Genomic DNA, 19,900 nt, shown 5'->3' on the forward strand with positions numbered 1-19,900 from the left:
TTGGTCTTGTGCTTGCGTGTACACACGGGGGTGTTCGGACACCGAGGAGAGTCTGCACACAAAGTTGACTGAGAAATAAATCTCTCGCCGAACGTGGGGACGAACTCACGCTGACAGCGACAAATCAATGGTCAAAGTGTCTGACCGTTAGAGTTAAACACCATGGAAAGAGACAATGAGACATTGGCACAAAATAAAGCAAGAAAACATCCACCAACCTGACCACCCCTCGCACCCAGCGGCACAGAGAGCCGCAGGCAGAGTTGCCTGTCTTGCGCTCCATGGCTTCCGGTTCAAACGACGGTTTCTTCAGGTACGGTTCAACCAGAACCAGCGTGGCCTCTGGCATCTGGTGGTCGTCGAACGTCATCAGTTCCTCCTCTATGAACCTGGAGAGAAAGAACCATGCTGTTGAAACTCAATCAATCAATCAATATCAATCAATATGAGGCTTATATCACGCGTATTCCGTGGGTACAGTTCTAAGCGCAGGCATTTATTTTATTTTTTATTTTTTTATGCAATTTATATCGCGCGCACATTCAAGGCGCAGGGATTTATTAATGCCGTGTGAGATGGAATTTTTTTACACAATACATCACGCATTCACATCGGCTAGCAGATCGCAGCCATTTCGGCGCATATCCTACTTTTCACGGCCTATTATTCCAAGTCACATGGGTATTTTGGTGGACATTTTTATCTATGCCTATACAATTTTGCCAGGAAAGACCCTTTTGTCAATCGTGGGATCTTTAACGTGCACACCCCAATGTAGTGTACACAAAGGGACCTCGGTTTTTCGTCTCATCCGAAAGACTAGCTCTTGAACCCACCACCTAGGTTAGGAAAGGGGGGGAGAAAATTGCTAACGCCCTGACCCAGGGTCGAACTCACAACCTCTCGCTTCCGAGCGCAAGTGCGTTACCACTCGGCCACCCAGTCCACTTCTGTCTTTGTGTTCTTGTTGTATACCTCAACCCTTTTTTAAAACTGATAAAAATCTAAGCAAATCAATGATTGAAAAGTGTCTGACCGTTAAAATTTATAACCACTTGAAATGAGACAGACACTTTTCCGTCATTGCTTTTTGAAATATATAAGTAAACTATCTGTTCTTGGATTTGTGACAAAATCAGCACGTGCACACACACACACGCACGCACGCACGCACGCACGCACGCACGCACACACACACGCATGCACGCACGCATGCACGCACGCACGCACGCACGCACACACACACACAAACACACACTCACTCACACACACACACAAACACACACACACACACACACACACACACACACACACACACACACACTCCACTATTCTCACCTGTCCAGGTTAGCCATCTGTCGTTTGGCACCTTTCTGCCAGGTAAGATCAGCGGATGGAGACTTCACTGCAACAGTCACAAATGAAAAATCATTATTTCCCTTATCAAAAACATCAACAACAACAAATAAACCAACATACAAACAATACCACATTAACAACAAACATACTGTGTGCAGCTAAACACCAAGAGATACTTACACACCAATTACAAGTAAAAGTATTTGTGTATGTTCCCTTTCGTATGGCAGGTACTATAGGTATGTGTTGGCACACTATTCACCCAGCTCATACAAATCCAAAATACTTAACCTTGAAAGTGATAGTTTCCAAAAACAGAACATGTGCCTGTTTGCTGATAAAAATCCTTGGAAAATTAACATCTAATTAACAAGTTTAAAAGCCCAATCAGCCAGGATTTAACATGAGATAATACTTATTCCCTCCACTTGGTCACATATCAACAATCAACCCTTTGCTGTTGCTGTGATGAGTTAGAATATTTTTTAATTAATAAATTTCAGAAAAAGGACCCAGTTCCTTTTTAGAAAATTAATACCAGACACCCCCCCCCCCCCCCACAAAAAACAAGAAGGGCAAAGCCCATACGACTCACATGCTTGACCTTTACATAGCAATGACATCATACACTAAGAACTGCTTTACACATTTTTCCTACCAAAATACATCAAGGTCAAGGTCATCCAAGGTCATGCAACACAAAGCTGTTAATTCAAGACATAGGAAGTACAATGGTGCTTATTGGCTCTTTCTACCATGAGATATGGTCACTTTTAGTGGTTCACTACCTTATTTTGGTCACATTTCATAAGGGTCAAAGTGACCTTGACCTTGATCATATGTGACCAAATGTGCCTCATGATGAAAGCATAACATGTGCCCCACATAATTTTTAAGTTTGAAACAGTTATCTTCCATAGTTCAGGGTCAAGGTCACTTCAAAATATGTATACAATCCAACTTTGAAGAGCTCCTGTGACCTTGACCTTGAAGCAAGGTAAACCAAACTGGTATCAAAAGATGGGGCTTACTTTGCCCTATATATCATATATAGGTGAGGTATTGAATCTCAAAAACTTCAGAGAAAATGGGAAAAATGTGAAAAATAGCTGTTTTTTAGACAACATTTATGACCCCTGCGACCTTGACCTTGAAGCAAGGTCAAGATGCTATGTATGTTTTTTGGGGCCTTGTCATCATACACCATCTTGCCAAATTTGGTACTGATAGACTGAATAGTGTCCAAGAAATATCCAACGTTAAAGTTTTCCGGACGTCCGGACGGACGGACGGACGGACGGACGACTCGGGTGAGTACATAGACTCACTTTTGCTTCGCATGTGAGTCAAAAAACCCACCCAAAAACAAAAATACTTCTTCGTACAGATCATGATGATGGCGGCCATGAGGTCCTCGATGTCGATGGAGGGTTTGGACATGGCTCTCAGCTCGGCCAGCTTGTCTCTGTCCATGACCTTGACCACCTTCTTGGTGTCCGCCACGATGGCGATGGCCTTGTACACCGCACGCTCGTGCGCCACTTGGTACTCTGGCAACAGCTGGGGAATAAGGAGTAGTTGGTGTTTAACTTTAAGTCTTCATTGTTGTGATATTTTTTTATTTTAATTTTATATTACAGTATTTTATCACAATGAATCACTATGCACACATGTATGCACACACGCACGCATGCACAAATGCACGCATGCCAACACACATTCACACATGCAACCACACATACACACTCAGACGGACACAAGAACACACACACACACACACACACACACACACACACACACACACACACACACAAACACTCACTCACACACACACAGACAGACCCACACACATACACAGACGCACACGGACGCACACAGACACACACACACAACCGTACACAAACACATAGACACACACACAGATGACACACAGACACACGAACACAAACACAGACACACACCTTCTTGAGTCTCTCAATCTTCTCCATCTGGTTCTTGACAACACGGATCTGTTGCTCTGTGATGGCTGTGTCCTGACCGATCTGAGACAGGATCTTGATTGTGCCCTGCAAACAAAAACACAACATTTTATTATACAGTTGAACCTGTCGATAATGACCACCCAAGGGACCAACAAACAGTGATTCTACAAGGTGACCCCCCAAAAAATGCCACCCATAAATATGCTAATCACTTCTACAGATTTGAAGCGAATTACTTCATATTTTGTGTACTTTTTCTTTAGCTTAGGCATGATCATATTATCATATAATGATTTTGTAGGTCAACTGGTCTGTCTTTTGAAAAACAATATCTAAATTCAATGATCGACTCAACAGTCGGTGGTTTGACAGTGACCAGTACCCACAATCACCCGATTTAACCCCTTCACTGCCCACCCCGTATGTAATACGTGGTCATTTTTGGTTTGTCGTACGCCCATAACCGTATCTCGTACGTGGGATTTGTGTCAACAACATTTCAGGACATTTCTAAAAACTAAATGGGAGGTAACCACTGTCCAAGTACTTGTAGGGGTTCTAAACACAGTTCTTTCCCATAGACCGTTCAGATAAGTTACTACCACGTGTTGACAACTCACCACTGTGCCTAGACATACGTAGAACCGATCTATAGTATTCAAAATGGCGGCCGAAAGTCGGACCTCAACTCGTAGACCTGTTTTCAAGCGATACAGTGTTCTGGAAGCTCTACAAGAAGTGATTTATGGATTACCACACAGAAGAATACTTTTATGGGCTGTAATGTGAGTACCTGATGTTTGACACCAGTTTTAGCAGTGTTTTGTGTGGTTTTATGTGCTGCAATGTGTGTGTGTGTGTGTGTAAGTCCGGAAACTGTAATTTTTGACAAAAATGGTCATTATATCAATTTTTACTATAACAATCACAAACAAAGTCCAATGATCATGTCATCCTATAATAGCCAAGGGTATAAGCAAAACACATGCCAAATCTAAGAGATATCTCAATAAATGATCGAGCAGTGAACAGATTAGTGAACCTACCGAAGAAAGCGAAATTTTGCTCTGGCGCACAGCAATACCAAAATGCTGTTATACTGTGGCAGTGAAGAGGTTAAACCTTTCAGAATTTTACCTTTTGGAATATCTGAAGGTCCAAGCATACAAAAACACCCCAGATCATTGGTGACCTAAAAAAATCAATAACAGCAGGGTTGAAATAGGGTGAGTGTGGCTACCGCTTAACGAAGTCAGACCTTATTTAAAGAAATATTAGACAACTACAACTTTGGGGGCCCGGTAGCTCAGTTGGTAGAGCATTGGACTTGTGATCAGAAGGTCGCAGGTTCGAATTCAGGCCGGGAAGAACACGCGTCAACTTTATGTGCAGTCCCAGAGACAGAAGCCATGTCCCACCCCCGTGTCACCACAATGGCACATAAAAGACCTCGGTCATACTGCCATAAGTGTAAATGGCTGATACCACCTAAACACGCATACACTTGTGTATTTCGTCAAAAGCTGCGAGGGCGTAAAACTCGAATCATATATATGATCCATATCTTGTCCTTCCGAGGCGAAATATTTAGCCTGTAGGACATAAAGCATTCTCTCTTTCCTTTTTTTTTACAACTACAACCAAGCAGTCAACACTACACGTCAGTCAAACAACTCACAGCCTTGCGTTCCTCCAGAACCACCATCTCGTGCTCCAGCTGCTTCTTCAGCTTGATGGCCATCTCGTTCTCGTGTCGGATCTGCTCCAGGGTTTTGGTCACGGCGTTGTGAGTGTCCTCGATCTCTGCATGCCGTTCGTTGGCAAGAGAAATGAACCTATACACAGACACATCATTAGGTTTTGGTCACGGCATTGTGGGTGTCCTCGATCTCTGAGTGCCGTTCGTTGGCCAGGGAAATGAGCATATGCATGCACAAAAACAGGCTTCAATTTTGCATGAAGGCACAGCATTAGTTTTAAGACAGAAGAAGGATATTGGATTAAGCATCCGAAAAGAAAGAAAAATCAACTTCTCATTCAGGGGAAATGTATCAACACACATTGAAACACACACACATACACAGACAGACAAACAGACACACACCACAACCTGCACAACCAAACTTACTTCTCCACAAACTTTTCGTAGGTGGTGTTGGTGACATGACCATACTCTCCTCTGGTCTTCTCCCCACCGTCTTGCTGTCTGAGAACCAGATGCATGGACGCTAACATGTGGGCCACGTTTTCACTCTGTACGGCCGTCATCCACTCAACCCCTGCAGAAAAAAAAGAAGTTTTGTGTACGTTCATACATGCAGTTTTCTCACACTTTCATATGTGTTATCTAGTATCCTGCACTGACGCTGCCATAGTTTCTATTCTGAATATAAAACATCCATTACCCTTGAGTATGTGGAAGAAGTGCTGGAACGGATAACTGCTGTCACAATTCAAAAACGCTGTAAATGACAAAACACAAGAAAAAACCCTTTCTAGCTGTAACCTTTGAGGCAGAAGATCAGGTCGACAAGCTCTGTCTATGTCCAGCGCCGGAATAATGAATTACTGTCACAATTCTAACTAATCCCAAAAGACAAAGCTTTTCTGTTACCTTTGAGGTGCAATGGGTATGGTTAACAATCAGCGTCTTGGTCGAGTTCCAGAATTAAGAAGCTGCTGTGACAATCCCAAGAACTGCTGTCACAATCCTAAACCGCTCTAAACTACAAAACTCAGAGAAAAATGTGTGTTACCTTTGAGGTGGAAGAGAGCGTGGTCAACAAGCTGTGTCTTGGACCAGTGCTGGAACCAGATGAAGTTGACGTTCTTGGTGAAGGCGGGGTACTGGCGGCACAGCTGCTGGAAGTTGCTGTCGGTGCTGCTGACGATCAGGCACACACGGCAGTTGTTGCGCACAGTCCTGTCAAAAACAATGGCACATTTTGTGAACCATACCAAGACTAAAAATAAAAAAATTTTTTTTTAAAAAGCCGACCTACCGACCCTATTTTTTGGGGTCATGTTACCCTAAACCAACATATGTTTTTGTTTGGTCTAAGATACCATCCCTACCTGAGGAAGAAGTTCCAGGCCACGTCGCGAGTGTAGGTGAGGCCGGCCTGGGTGACCTCGGTGCGGATGGAGTTGATGATGGTAGTCTGCTCCTCGAGGGTGAAGAGGTGTGAGATGCTGCACGACACGATGAAGTCCGTCAGGTGCACCAGCAGCTCGTCCGTCACCAGCTCTTCCTGATGAATCAGCAGGGCTAGCTTCTCTCCCTGGAGGAGAAAAACAGACATCACAAAGTCAATACTTTCGAATTGAAGTCCTACATATCAAAACAATCAACAGAGGTATCAGGAACTCTTACATATCTTTTGTTTCTCAGATCAGTTCAAACTCACCTTTGTTCAAGTGCATGTGTACACCATGACCAGGTCATTCTTGTACACACAAACACACACACACACACACACACTCACACGCATACACACACCATCACCCTGCGTCTCCATTCCCAGTCTAGCTGAAAACATTTAGTCAAACGTAAAAAAAAGACACCCATGAGACAGACTCACCTTTTTTTTAACACACACACACACACACACACACACACACACACACACACACACACACACACACACACACACACACACACAGACACACACACACACACACACACACACACACACACACACACACACACACACACACACACACAAAAATACACCACCAACCACATCTCCATTCCAAGTCTATCTGAAAAAATTTAGTCACAACTTGAACAAAAATAAACAAGTCGCGTAAGGCGAAAATACAAAATTTAGTCAAGCTGTCGAACTCACAGAATGAAACTGAACGCAATGCAATTTTTCAGCAAGACCGTATACTCGTAGCATCATCAGTCCACCGGTCGTGGCAAAGGCAGTGAAATTGACAAGAAGAGCGGGGTAGTAGTTGCGCTGAGAAGGATAGCACGCTTTTCTGTACCTCTCTTCGTTTTAACTTTATGAGCGTGTTTTTAATCCAAACATATCATATCTATATGTTTTTGGAATCAGGAACCGACAAGGAATAAGATGAAAGTGTTTTTAAATTGATTTCAAAAATTTAATTTTGATCATAATTTTTATATTTTTAATTTTCAGAGCTTGTTTTTAATCCAAATATAACATATTTATATGTTTTTGGAATCAGAAAATGATGAAGAATAAGATGAACGTAAATTTGGATCGTTTTATAAAAAAATTTTTTTTTTTACCATTTTCAGATTTTTAATGACCAAAGTCATTAATTAATTTTTAAGCCACCAAGCTGAAATGCAATACCGAAGTCCGGCCTTCGTCGAAAATTGCTTGGCCAAAATTTCAATCAATTTGATTGAAAAAAGCCGGATATGACGTCATCAAAGGTATTTATCGAAAAAAAGAAAAAAACGTCCGGGGATATCATTCATAAAGATCGGTCCAGTAGTTTGGTCTGAATCGCTCTACACACACACACACACGCACAGACACAGACACAGACACATACACCACGACCCTCGTAAAAAGACACCCATGAGACTCATCTATGTACCGGCGCGTGTGCAAGTGTCATGAACATTTAGAGCGCTTACAAACACCCTTTTGTTTCTCAGATAGGTTCAAACTGACCTTTGCACCGGCACGAGTGTACGCCATGACCAGGTCGTTCTTGAACTGGTCGAGCCGGGCGGTGACGGCGGTGGTGCTGGGGGTGGGGCTGGGCTGGAAGACGGTGAAGCCACACAGGTGTGCGGCCAGCTTGACCAGCACGGCCGCTCGGCCCGGACATCCCTCGGCCACCAGCACGGTGTTGGCGCCCTCGTGGGGCGAGGCCATGGTGCGTGATAGGCGACACACCTGCTCCACCACGCTCTGTGCACACAAAGTTGATGTCACAATGAGGCTTTTACGTATGAAACGAACTCACAGAAAACTTATAGAAACATATGCCCATAAAAGGGTATAAAAAAAATATCGGGATTTTACATTCTTTAAAATCCATTACTTCTTGAGAAACAAACTCATAGAAAACATATAGGAACTTATACCAAATCCTTAATGACCATAAACGGGTATAAGAAAAATGTCAGGATTTTATATTCTTCAAAATCCATTACTTCTGCAGATGCATCATCAGATTTCATTTGTTAAATTCTTGTTAGGTTTCATGCCATGTCCACATCTGTGAGTTAGCTAAATATCCTACCTTTCTTCCAGATGAAAATAACATCATGAAAATTATCAGCATGCTAGAAGAGAATGAATTGGCTGAATTGGATATCCCTTCTTTGAGCAATGTCATGTCAGGGTCCGACTTAAAGTCTCATGTAGGCGGCTGGCCAAGGCTTAAAGAATATGCGTATTTAGCATTAAAAATTGCAAAGAATTTTAACTGCATTAATCGATTTTGGTCAGTCCCTTCGGTGGTCATTATGGACAGGTTCGACTGTACAATGTTTCAAGGTATATCTGACCTTGTAGAGCGCCAGCTTGATGCGAGGGTGGATCTTGTTGTACTCTTCCACACCTTTCTCCAGGAGATCCGTCACGTCTTTGGCAGTCTTGGACGGTTTGTACAGGTCCGTGCGTGCATCCTCCTCCGTGACGTTGGCGCTGCTTCGGGCGTCGATCATCCCTGCCGTCACAATGCCGCTGTCCTGCTCCATCAGGTTTGAGAAGAGAGGCATGCGTGGTTTCACTATGGTCTGAATCTGTATCATGAAGAAAGAGAGATTAAAGTGAAATCGGGTGAAAATCATGCTTAGTGTTTAATGCTAAACAGCATTAAATTAATACAGCAGGCATAAAGCTATGCATGGATTGTACATGGGATTTCCCATCTTTGAGCTAATTGTGAACTCAGATGCCGACAAAACCTAATGAACACGCACACACACACACACACATTCTTTCTCTCCCTTAAACAAACACACATACACACACACACACACACACACACACACACACACACTAACTCAACCCTCACCAAGTCATCGTCAATGAACTGTTTGCGGACGGCAGTAGTGAAGGCCTGACGGAAGCGCCGGATGTCCACCTCACTGACCATGCGCCGTCCGTACACCCAGTAACACTCGTGTTGCCATAGCAACAGCAGGTTGCGCTTGTCACACCCAGGCTGCAGGGACAGACACATGTTCCTGCACACAATTCAAATGATTAGTAAAGCGCCCAATATCGTCAACTAGAGGAGACACATGCAGATTCAAAAAACGCCTGCTGTTCAGTATGCTATCTCTTTTTCTTTCTTTTGTTGATGCAGTAGCTTCCCATGTCATGGGATGCAAAGTGTTATGGTTGTACACTTGTTTGTTTGTTTGTTTGCTTAACGCCCAGCCGACCACGATGGGCCATATCAGGGCGGTGCTGCTTTGACATATAATGTGCGCCACACACAAGACAGAAGTCGCAGCACAGGCTTCATGTCTCACCCAGTCACATTATTCTGACACCGGACCAACCAGTCCTAGCACTAACCCCATAATGCCAGACGCCAGGCGGGGCAGCCACTAGATTGCCAATTTTAAAGTCTTAGGTATGACCCGGCCGGGGTTTGAACCCACGACCTCCCGATCACGGGGCGGACGGTTGTACACTTGTACATGTAGTACAATGTTGATGAAACAATGAAAGTAGTTTCTGCTTCCCCAGATAAATTATGGTTCTAGTAGACTGTATAGATGTAATACAGTGTTCTAGATGATCGAACGTATAGCAAAGACCTGTGTAGATATTGCGTCACCCGTGACTCACTTTTTTCTTCAATATGTTCCAAATGCATACGTTGTTTTGCTCCCACCAAGATAGATCTTGGCAAACGCGTGACGTTAAAACTAGATTTGATGACATTACTCGTACACGTCTTAAAAAGTGCTGATCTAGATATTGCTAATACGTTCTTGCTCTGGTATTTGACACAAATGAAGCCAGATGGCATGAGGTCTCAGGCTAAGAAGATATGGTGACCCTGTACAATCAATCAATCAATCAATATGAAGCTTATATAGCGCGTATTCTGTGGGTACAGTTCTAAGCGCTTGTCGAAGAGTTGTCAACACAGGACTAACAAAGAAACTAACATCTACAGACGGACACGAACCCGATCACACACTAGCAAACCCTGATAAACATACAACAAACAACTGTTTAACAACAATGTACACATCAATAGCTAGGTCCAAACAGAATAATATTAAACACAAAGAAAACACCTCTCACAGAGCACAGCATAAGAATGTCTTTTGGGGCACAACACATCACGTCGAACATGAAAGTCGCAGCCAGCTACGGGAAGAACTGAGTCTTCAACCTACTCTTGAACGCGTCAAGAGAGGGGCTCTGGCGAAGTTCAAGCGGCAGGGAGTTCCAGACGGAGGGGCCCGCGGAGGGAAATGCACGCTGACCAGCAGATGCGAGTTTCGAGCGAGGGATGTGAAGGCGGAGTGGGTCAGCAGCAGAACGAAGGGGACGGTCGGAGGGCTGGGTGTACAGGTCCAGGGAGGATTGAAGGTACTCGGGAGCAGAGTCGTTGAGACACTTGTAGACCAGAGTGGACAGTTTGTAGGAGATTCGGGTGTTGACATAATAGTTACCGGATATAGTTAAAATAAGCAATAAATCACCTGTACTGTCAGATATTAGAGTGTATCCCACACAAACCTACCTGAAGATGTTGGCCAGGTCTCTAGCAGTGAAGATGTAGTGGCAGCGCTGGGCGGTGGGCAGGAACATGGTCCTCAGACGGTTGGTCAGCTCCACCGACACGCACACCAGGCAGCTGATGACGCCACGCAGCACTTCCTCACCCTGCATCTTGCTGCTCACCTTGTCGTCATGAATACCAAGGTGCTGCGCAGCGGAGGAGGAAGTGCCCGAGTTTTCGGGTGTGAAGAAGTGAGTGCCCAGCAGAGTGGTGAAGATGGTCTGCAGCTCCTTGTCCCTGAAAACCACCCATCGACAAATGTGAATTTTTGTTTAGCAAGATTTCAAGATTTTAAGATTTTCTTTTCGGGTTTTAAGCTCCAACAAGATGAGTGCCAATTTAGGAGTGTTGTCTGTGAAAGTGTCAGTATACTAATGAAATGAACAACAGAGATGATTTCAAAGTCACTATAAGGAATACAAACCATTACAAATAGTTGTAAAACGAATATGGTGCCCAGCCTTTTGAACAATATTCCCCCATTGCTTCAGGGGAAAGAAACCTTTGTCCAGGGGAAGGACAGGGCTGCTCTTTACTGTCCGTTTAAGGCACTGCTTTAACATACAGATGAACCCCCCTCATAAGACCTCCTAAAATCTGAGAAAATCAGGTCTTAAAAAGGAGGGAGTTTTAAAATGGGGGTAAAATGACAGAGGTTAAGACAGGAAATCTGAAAAAAACATGGTCTTGAATTAAGGGAGGTAATCTTATACAGTGGAATCTCCACCCCTTTTAAGACCTCAAAACATCTGAGGTTGAGAACAAAAAATTTATTTTTTATTTTTTTATCTTTTCTTTTGTCAATAATTAAACGTTCCAAGAATACACCTTTCTTGTTTTTTGATTGAGAGAACATGGCCTTTTATTGGGTTTTTTCAAAGGGGGGTTCCACTGTATCACAAATCACTGAACCTACCCAGGGTAGGGACAGCCGAAGATGGCAAAGTGGCGCAGCAGTCTCTGGCTTGGCTTGGGTGCGGAGGCGGTGGTGTAGGGGTTGAGCGTGGTGACGTAGGTGACGTTCTTGACGTAACGCCAGGCGTGGGTGGAGGGGCTGTAGAAACCTCCGTCGTCCAGATGTTCACGCACAAGCTCAGATGCCGTCTGGTGCCCGAATGAATCCACCTGGAGAGCATCAAAGAGAGTTTTGAAACAGAGTTTATTGTGATTGTGTTGAATGTGACGACTTGCCGTCTGGTGTCCGAACGAATCCACCTAGAATGTATCATTCATAGTTAGCTTCTTTTAAAAAAAATCTGAACTCTAGAGCCGCAGTATAATTAGTTAACCTGTTCTCTGCCAGAAAATGTTTGTATACAAAGCATTACCTGTATTTGCAACTTACAGTGTGCCATTTGTTTGTTTGTTTGTTTGCTTAACGCCCAGCCGACCACGAAGGGCCATATCAGGGCGGTGCGCCACACACAAGACAGAAGTCGCAGCACAGGCTTCATGTCTCACCCAGTCACATTATTCTGACACCGGACCAACCAGTCCTAGCACTAACCCCATAATGCCAGACGCCAGGCGGAGCAGCCACTAGATTGCCAATTTTAAAGTCTTAGGTATGACCCGGCCGGGGTTCGAACCCAAGACCTCCCGATACAGTGTGCCGTCAGGCAATCCATTCAAGAAAATAAATAACGCCGGGTGGGGGTATGGGGGAAACGCCCTCTGAAGCTGAAGCATTTTGGCCTTGTACATATGAATTTAATCCCCCCCCCCCCCCTCTCTGGTGAAAGATACATGGTGCATGTTGAGAAATACACTTTCTTTCTTTCTTTATTTGGTGTTTAACGTCGTTTTCAACCACGAAGGTCGTCGCGATATAACCTTCGTGGTTGAAAACAATGTTAAACACCAAATAAAGAAAGAAAAGAACCACGAAGGTTATATCACGACGGGGGAAGGGGGGAGATGGGATAGAGCCACTTGTCAATTGTTTCTTGTTCACAAAAGCACTAATCAAACAAGAAGAGCAAACGCTCGATCGAGTCACTTTCGCAGTTCTGAATATTATATGAGGCATCAGATGGACAGGAAGAAATTGCTATTCACAACACAATGAGTCACGTTCACATAAAATTTGAGCCCGGTCACTTTTATAGTTTCCGAGAAAAGCCCAACGTTAAGTTGTGTGTTGCCGAACAGAAAAGGCTAGTTATCTCCCTTGTTTTTCTGATAACGTTCGTAAAAGGCTACAGATGTAAATACTTTGATGTAAAGAATAATCCTACAAAGTTTCAATCACATCCGATGAACTTTGTCAAAGATATAAAATGTCTAATTTTTCCTTTGACGCTGACCTGTGACCTTGAAAAAGGTCAAAGGTCAACGAAACCATCGTTAAAGTGTAGAGGTCATTGGAGGTCACGACTAAACAAAATATGAGCCCGATCGCTTTGATAGTTTCCGAGAAAAGTCCAACGTTAAGGTGGTGTCTACGGACGGCCGGCCGGCCGGACGGCCGGCTGGCCGGACAGACTAACACTGACCGATTACATAGAGTCACTTTTTCTCAAGTGACTCAAAAATTGCTCCAGGGGCTTGCAACGTAGTACAATATATTACCTTACTGGGAGAATGCAAGTTTCCAGTACAAAGGACTTAACATTTCTTACATACTGCTTGACTAAAATCTTTACAAACATTGACTATATTCTATACAAGAAACACTTTACAAGGGTAAAAGGAGAAACAGAATCCGTTAGTCGCCTCTTACGACATGCTGGGGAGCGTCGGGTAAATTCTTCCCCCTAACCCGCGGGGGGAAAGAAATACACTATTTTGTCCCTCTCACCTGGGTTAATGTATAATTTTTCGCGTGTAGTTTATTTTTTTTAAATGAATGATATTTTAACCAACACACAGACCTGTGAGAGGTTGACGTCGTCAATCAGGAAGAGCAGTCTCTTGTTGCCCTTCGGAACGTGAGTGCGGCCATGCTTCCACTCCAGGCGCTCATTCACACGGTCGAACAGCAGTCTGGCGTTCGTGAACCTGTTACAACACAGTAAGTTTGATGAAACTTATACACAAAAAGGTTCTAAGAGATTGTAAGGCTTCTTTTTAAGCCTACTGTCTATATGATACTTACCGAGACAGTACTATTCTTGCACATTATCTATTATAGGCCGAAAAAATTGGACAAAACGCTGAGTGGGTACAATTATCTCCCATAACCATGCGCCACCGTGGATCCCAAGCACTGTCCGAGTGCTTCCCCCTTACAGGATGTAGGTGGCGCGTCCTCTTTCTTTATGAGCTGCAGACCCTCAAAAAGCCCATAACATATCAAGAGGGGAGGCGGGAGGGAAACTCTAATAGTACTGTCTCGGTAAGTATCATATAGACAGTAGGCTTAAAAAGAAGCCTTACAGTCAATATAACACTTACCTCGACAGTACTATTCTTGCACAGAATACCAGAGTGGTGTGAGGGTGATATGTAGAGTATTAAACTCCTTAATCAAAATCACTTAAATCCAAGGATTAAGATACCCAGGCAATTTTCGAACAGTACTACCGTAAAAGAAAATATACCCAAGAAACATACCTTAGACTGACGTGACCATGCTAGCAACCACTGCTGTGTGGTGAACTCAATGTCAAAGTCCAGGCCACTCAAAGCTTGAATACCACTGAGTCTACGGCAAGTGGCTAAAGCGATGAGGAACAATTAGTCTTAAAAATCAGCAACTTGATACTGATGCCTGCCAGGGGTTCAAAATCATTGCTACGCAGGAGTTTGAGGACCAGAAAGACATCCCCCTTGGGAAATGAAACCCGAGGTTTAGACACCGCTGCATTGCTAATACCCGAAAGGACATTAGCGATGAGGGAGGACCTGATCAAGTGTTCAGTTCTGCGACCAGTAGCGGCCGCAATCGTGGAAGCGATGGCAGATCTGTATCCAAGAAGAGTCTTAGAAGAAAGACTCTTCTTTTGATACACTTCCACCAGGAAGTTGGCCAAGTCCTGTGTTGAGGGATAAAGCGGCTTTATCCCCTTGGACAAGGCGAAGGTGGCCCAAGCTCTCCAGCGTAAGTCGTAGAGCTGATTAGTTGATCGCCTCTTAGCGTTCAAGGAAAACTCTACTGAACTCTTGTGCAATCCTAGTGCAAGCAGTTTGGAGCGCACAAGAGCCATGCGGTCAAGCACAGACTCTCTGGACGTGGATGAGGGAGGCATGATCGAGGCTGGAGCAGACCTCCCCCGTCCAGATCCAGAGGTAGAGGGTCTACGTGGGTGAGACCGCGAAGATCTGGAAACCACGGAGCTGTTGGCCAGTAAGGCGCGACCAAAATCAGTCTTGGTCGTTCCTGCAGATATTTTGCCAGCACCCTCGGAATCAGAGATGTCGGGGGATAGGCGTAAGCATCGAGGAGCCTCCACAAGAGAGTGAATGCGTCCAAGTGGAACGCATTCATGTCTCGAAAGGGGGTGACGTACCTGGGAAGCCGAGCGCTGAATCGAGTTACGAACAGATCGATCAGAGGACGGTCCCACCTTGCCCACAGACGCTGTAGAACGTTGTGAGCGATGGTCCATTCTGTGGAGAGAACCTGATCGCCCCGACTGAGAATGTCGGCCAGGGCGTTCAGTTTCCCCGGAACGAACTGGACTGACATCCGGACCTGATTGGTCTGGCACCAGAGCAGAATCTCCTCCGCCAACAGGGAGAGGGACCGAGAATTGGTGCCCCCCTGGTGGCGAAGGTAAGCTAAGCATGTGGTGTTGTTGTCCCCGTTGAAAATCAGAGGGGCCAAGGACAGGCCGAATGGGAGGGCCCGAAACTCGAACACCGTGCCCTCCCAAACGAACCGGAGCAGATGTCGGTACCCCGGGGCCACCAGGATGTGGAAGTAAGCATCCTGGAGGTCCCAGACATGGCCCAATCGTTTGGCCGGATGGCCAACCGGACCGACGAAGGGGTTTCCATCTTGAACTTGCACCTGTGAAGGTACAAGTTCAAGGTGGAGAGGTCCAACACCGGCCTGAACCGGCCGTCCTTTTTGGGGACGGTGAACAGGCGGGAGCAGAACCCCAGAGAAGGCTGAGAAAGGGGGTAGACCGCCTTCTTCTCGACCAACGAGTTCACCTCGTCCTGAAGAGCCTGCCATCTGGCAGGCTCTCGAGGAGGGGGGAACGTCCAAGGTAGAGCGGACAATGGAGGTTGTGACGACAGCGGTAGAGAAAACCCCGACCACACCACCCTCAAGAAAAACTGGTTGGAGACCAGTCTGCCCCACATGCCGCGGGCCCGAAAAAAGGGAACCGACGGACGAAAGAGGGGCAACTTGAGGGGGCGTCAACGTAGGGCCGGGACTCACTGAAAATTCTGCTGGCGGGCAGGCGCAGGCTTGCGACCACCCCCCCTGGTGGTGCTGCTTCCCCTTACCTGTCTGAGCACCCTTCCTCTTGCTTGGGAACGCAACAGGCGCCTAAGAGGAGGAAGAAGGAGGCAGTGAAACTGGCTTCTTCTTCTTCTTCTGAGGCTGGGAGCTGGAGGTGACTGTAGCACTTCTCTTACTCCCCGCCGCCGTCGCCGAAGCAGCGAGGCCAACCATCAGAGAATCAGTGTTCCTCTGGCGTGTGGACTCCACCACAGAACGAACAGTGTCCGGATGAAAGAGGGAAGAAGGCTGAGGAAACGTGTTCCTCAGACTCTTCCTCATATCCGGAGGCACTATAGAAGTAGGCAGAAAATGATCACGGAACAGGGCCAATAAAGTGGACCCGTGTTCCAATGGCCAATTCTGCCGCAGACGTCACGCACGATCGCACGGCATGCAAAGCCCGATCCACTCGAACCGTGTCAAGGACCCGAGTGGAATCGGACTCTGCCCGATCGGGAGGGTCCAACAGTGTGGACAGCGTGCTCATCCATGTCAAGGCCTGTGATTGGGCCTCGACTGTGGAAGAAACGGTGGCCTCAAGATTGTGGAACGAAGCAGAGCTCAGTTCCACCTTCTTGACCGAAGGCACCTCCCCAACGAACACATCACCGTCAGCCCCACCCTAAACACTCGAAGTCTGGAAAGGGAGAGTTCGAGAGTCAAAGGGAAAAGGGAGGGACGAAACAGATTGGACACGAGGAAACAGTGGAGGTGCGCCTCCCGAAGGAAAGCATGGCACTGAACCCGCGTCCTCCCGAGGAACATAGGTCGCGTTTGCACGTGAATCTGTACTCCTCAGGCGATGTGCTGCCGCTTCCACCGTGGCACTTAGACTAGGGTGGAACGCGAATTGCCGGCGGCCGGATCGTTCATAAAACGAGCCGCCGGCAGACGCGGCGTGAGCCTCCCGCGCCCGGGCCGAAGCGGACTCAAAGGACGAGAGGGCGTCTCAGGGAAGGACGTCCTGAAACTGTTCAAACGTCCTTCTAGCTGTGCGAGGACGAGCCTCCTGCCTCTCGTCCTCAGACCCCGGGTCCACGTCCTGTGTGTCAACACTAGACGACAGACGCTTAAGAGAGGCATCCGTGACGTCAAGACGCCGCGTGATGTCTGTCATGTACTGTTGGAAAGTACGAAGCATAGCTTCGGAAGTTCCATCAGAAACCGGCAAGGGTAGAGGTTCAGTGTTAACCTCAGGGCGACCCTGATCCTCCTCCCTATCGTCCTCCGACTCACTCTCCTCTTCACTTCCCGACAACTCCTCAAAAGCAGGAGTGTAGGGAGCTTGAGGGGGAAGAGCCGAAAGCGATGAAGCAGGCTGTGAAGAAACGCCCACAGAAGCAAGAGGCCGCGAAGACCCCTGCCCCAAAGACGAAACGTCTCCAGCAGCCGAAGGGGGAGAAAAACAACAACCCTGCGACTGTTGGGTCAGCCCAGCCAACGAACCCCCGCCATTTATAGACTGAACAGGAACCCATCGGGTCTGATCAGAAAAGAAATGGTCCGGTCCGGTCGGGGGTGCCGATCCGGTCCGGTAGGGTGGTCCGGTCCGGTGCCGTACCATCCGGAGGTCCCGTTCAGCACCGAACCATCGTACCCACAGAAGTGTTCGGGTGGTTAGGTCCGGACGTGGACATACCGTACCATCTGGACCCGTAGGTCCGGTGGTCCGGTATGGTCCGGTTCGGTGCCAGACCATCCAGACCAACAGAGGTGGTCGGGTGGTCCCGCACCGGACCATCCGGACCCGTAGGTCCGGACCCGTAGGTCCGGTACCATCCGGAGGTCCTGTTCGGCACCGAACCATCCGTACGCACAGAAGTGTTCGGGTGGTTCGGTCCGGGCGTGGACGTACCGTACCATCCGGACCCGTAGGTCCGGTTCGGTGCCAGACCATCCGGACCAACAGAGGTGGTCGGGTGGTCCGGACCGGTCCGGTAGGGTGGTCCGGTGTTCCGGTCCGGTGTTCCGGTCCGGTCCCGTACCATCCGGAGGTCCCGTTCGGTACCGAACCATCCGTACCCACAGAAGTGTTCGGGTGGCTCGGTCCGGACGTGGACACACCGGACCATACCGGACTTACGGGTCCGTCCGTACCCACTGAAGTGTTCGGTCCGGACGTGGACCTACCGTACCATCCGGACCCGTAGGTCCGGTGGTCCGGTATGGTCCGGTTCGGTGACAGACCATCCGGACCAACAGAGGGGTCGGGTGGTCCGGTACCGGACCATCCGGACCCGTAGGTCCGGTCCGGTCCCGCACCATCCGGAGGTCCCGTTCGGCACCGAACCACCCGTACCCACAGAAGTGTTCGGGTGGCTCGGTCCGGACGTGGACATACCGTACCATCCGGACCCGTAGGTCCGGTTCGGTGCCAGACCATCCGGACCAACAGAGGTGGTCGAGTGGTCCGGTCCCGACCGGACCACTGGTCCGGTACCGTACCCTCCGGACCCGTAGGTCCGGTGTGTTCCGGTTCGGTGCCAGACCACCCAGACCAACAGAGGTGGTCGGGTGGTCCGGTCCCGACCGAACCACTGGTCCCGTACCGTACCATCCGGACCCGTAGGTCCGGGGGGTCCGGCAAGGGCCAGAGGTACTGTCCCGCACCGGACCCTAAGGTCCGGTACGGTCCCGTACCATGGGTCCCGTCCGGACCAAACCCGGAGGTCAAGTCCAGTCGGGACCCGTGGGTCCGGTTCGATCCCGACCCGTAAGCCTGGAACGTTCCGGACCCTTGGTCCGGACCATCCGTCACCCGAACACCAGACGCTAAGGAATGGCGTGGGGTCAAGACGGTCCGGTCGGAGGTGTCGGTCTGAGCAACAGAAACAATGTTCCCGTCGCCCTGACCATTCGACAGAAGTACCACGTTCTGTCGAACACCTCCACGTCCAGTAACTAGTCGGCCGGAGCGTTTCAAGAGGGACAGCCACCAGTCACACGGACGTCAGAGGGAACCGTAGTAGCAGTGGTCGTAGGCACGAAGCCTGAAACCCCTGCCCCCACAGGACCGCCCTGAACGGGGTCAATTCGCATCCCAACCCCAGCGGGGAGGGAATTCAGAGACCCCGTCATCTCCTCCGATCTCCCCCCCCCCAGGAGGCCGAAACTACTGTCAAAACAGCAGCAGACGACCCAGCGAGGGAGTTCAGAGGAGGACCCGTGTCCCTCCTGGCTTCCACAGCGGTGGAAACCGAGGAGGGCACAGGAGAGGCACCGGAAAAGGAAGATTTTAATGCCAACTGCACCCGGTGTTCCCAGGCGGTCACCCATCCAAGTACTAACCGGGCCCGACGTTGCTTAACTTCGGTGGTCGGACGAGAACCGGTGTTTTCAACGTGGTATGGCCGTTGGCTGTCAAAACCTGAGTCTCTCCAGTAGCCCCTAGATCGGATTCACCAACCCCCAA

At 47.7% G+C, this 19,900-nt stretch overlaps 1 protein-coding gene and 1 non-coding gene across 2 annotated transcripts in view; both read right to left on the reverse strand.

The window, feature by feature from the left end:
• LOC138973447 (uncharacterized) overlaps positions 1–19,900 on the reverse strand; it is a 156,037-nt gene that overhangs the window by 46,230 nt on the left and 89,907 nt on the right. The window contains exons 55-68 of the mRNA XM_070346168.1: positions 13,964–14,090; positions 12,007–12,215; positions 11,052–11,327; positions 9,357–9,528; positions 8,845–9,081; positions 8,000–8,242; positions 6,417–6,622; positions 6,098–6,264; positions 5,470–5,620; positions 5,020–5,176; positions 3,321–3,425; positions 2,745–2,919; positions 1,339–1,405; positions 219–389 (exon numbers count right to left, since the gene is read on the reverse strand). Coding sequence (XP_070202269.1) covers positions 219–389; positions 1,339–1,405; positions 2,745–2,919; positions 3,321–3,425; positions 5,020–5,176; positions 5,470–5,620; positions 6,098–6,264; positions 6,417–6,622; positions 8,000–8,242; positions 8,845–9,081; positions 9,357–9,528; positions 11,052–11,327; positions 12,007–12,215; positions 13,964–14,090 — 2,463 coding nt within the window. The remainder of the gene's footprint in view (positions 1–218; positions 390–1,338; positions 1,406–2,744; positions 2,920–3,320; positions 3,426–5,019; positions 5,177–5,469; positions 5,621–6,097; positions 6,265–6,416; positions 6,623–7,999; positions 8,243–8,844; positions 9,082–9,356; positions 9,529–11,051; positions 11,328–12,006; positions 12,216–13,963; positions 14,091–19,900) is intronic.
• On the reverse strand, positions 19,728–19,846 carry LOC138974955 (5S ribosomal RNA). The gene has a single exon (XR_011458468.1). It is a non-coding gene; the product is annotated as a 5S ribosomal RNA (ribosomal RNA).

This window comes from Littorina saxatilis, linkage group LG8, assembly GCF_037325665.1.
Source record: "Littorina saxatilis isolate snail1 linkage group LG8, US_GU_Lsax_2.0, whole genome shotgun sequence".
In the NCBI taxonomy this organism is placed as follows: Eukaryota; Metazoa; Mollusca; class Gastropoda; order Littorinimorpha; family Littorinidae; genus Littorina; species Littorina saxatilis.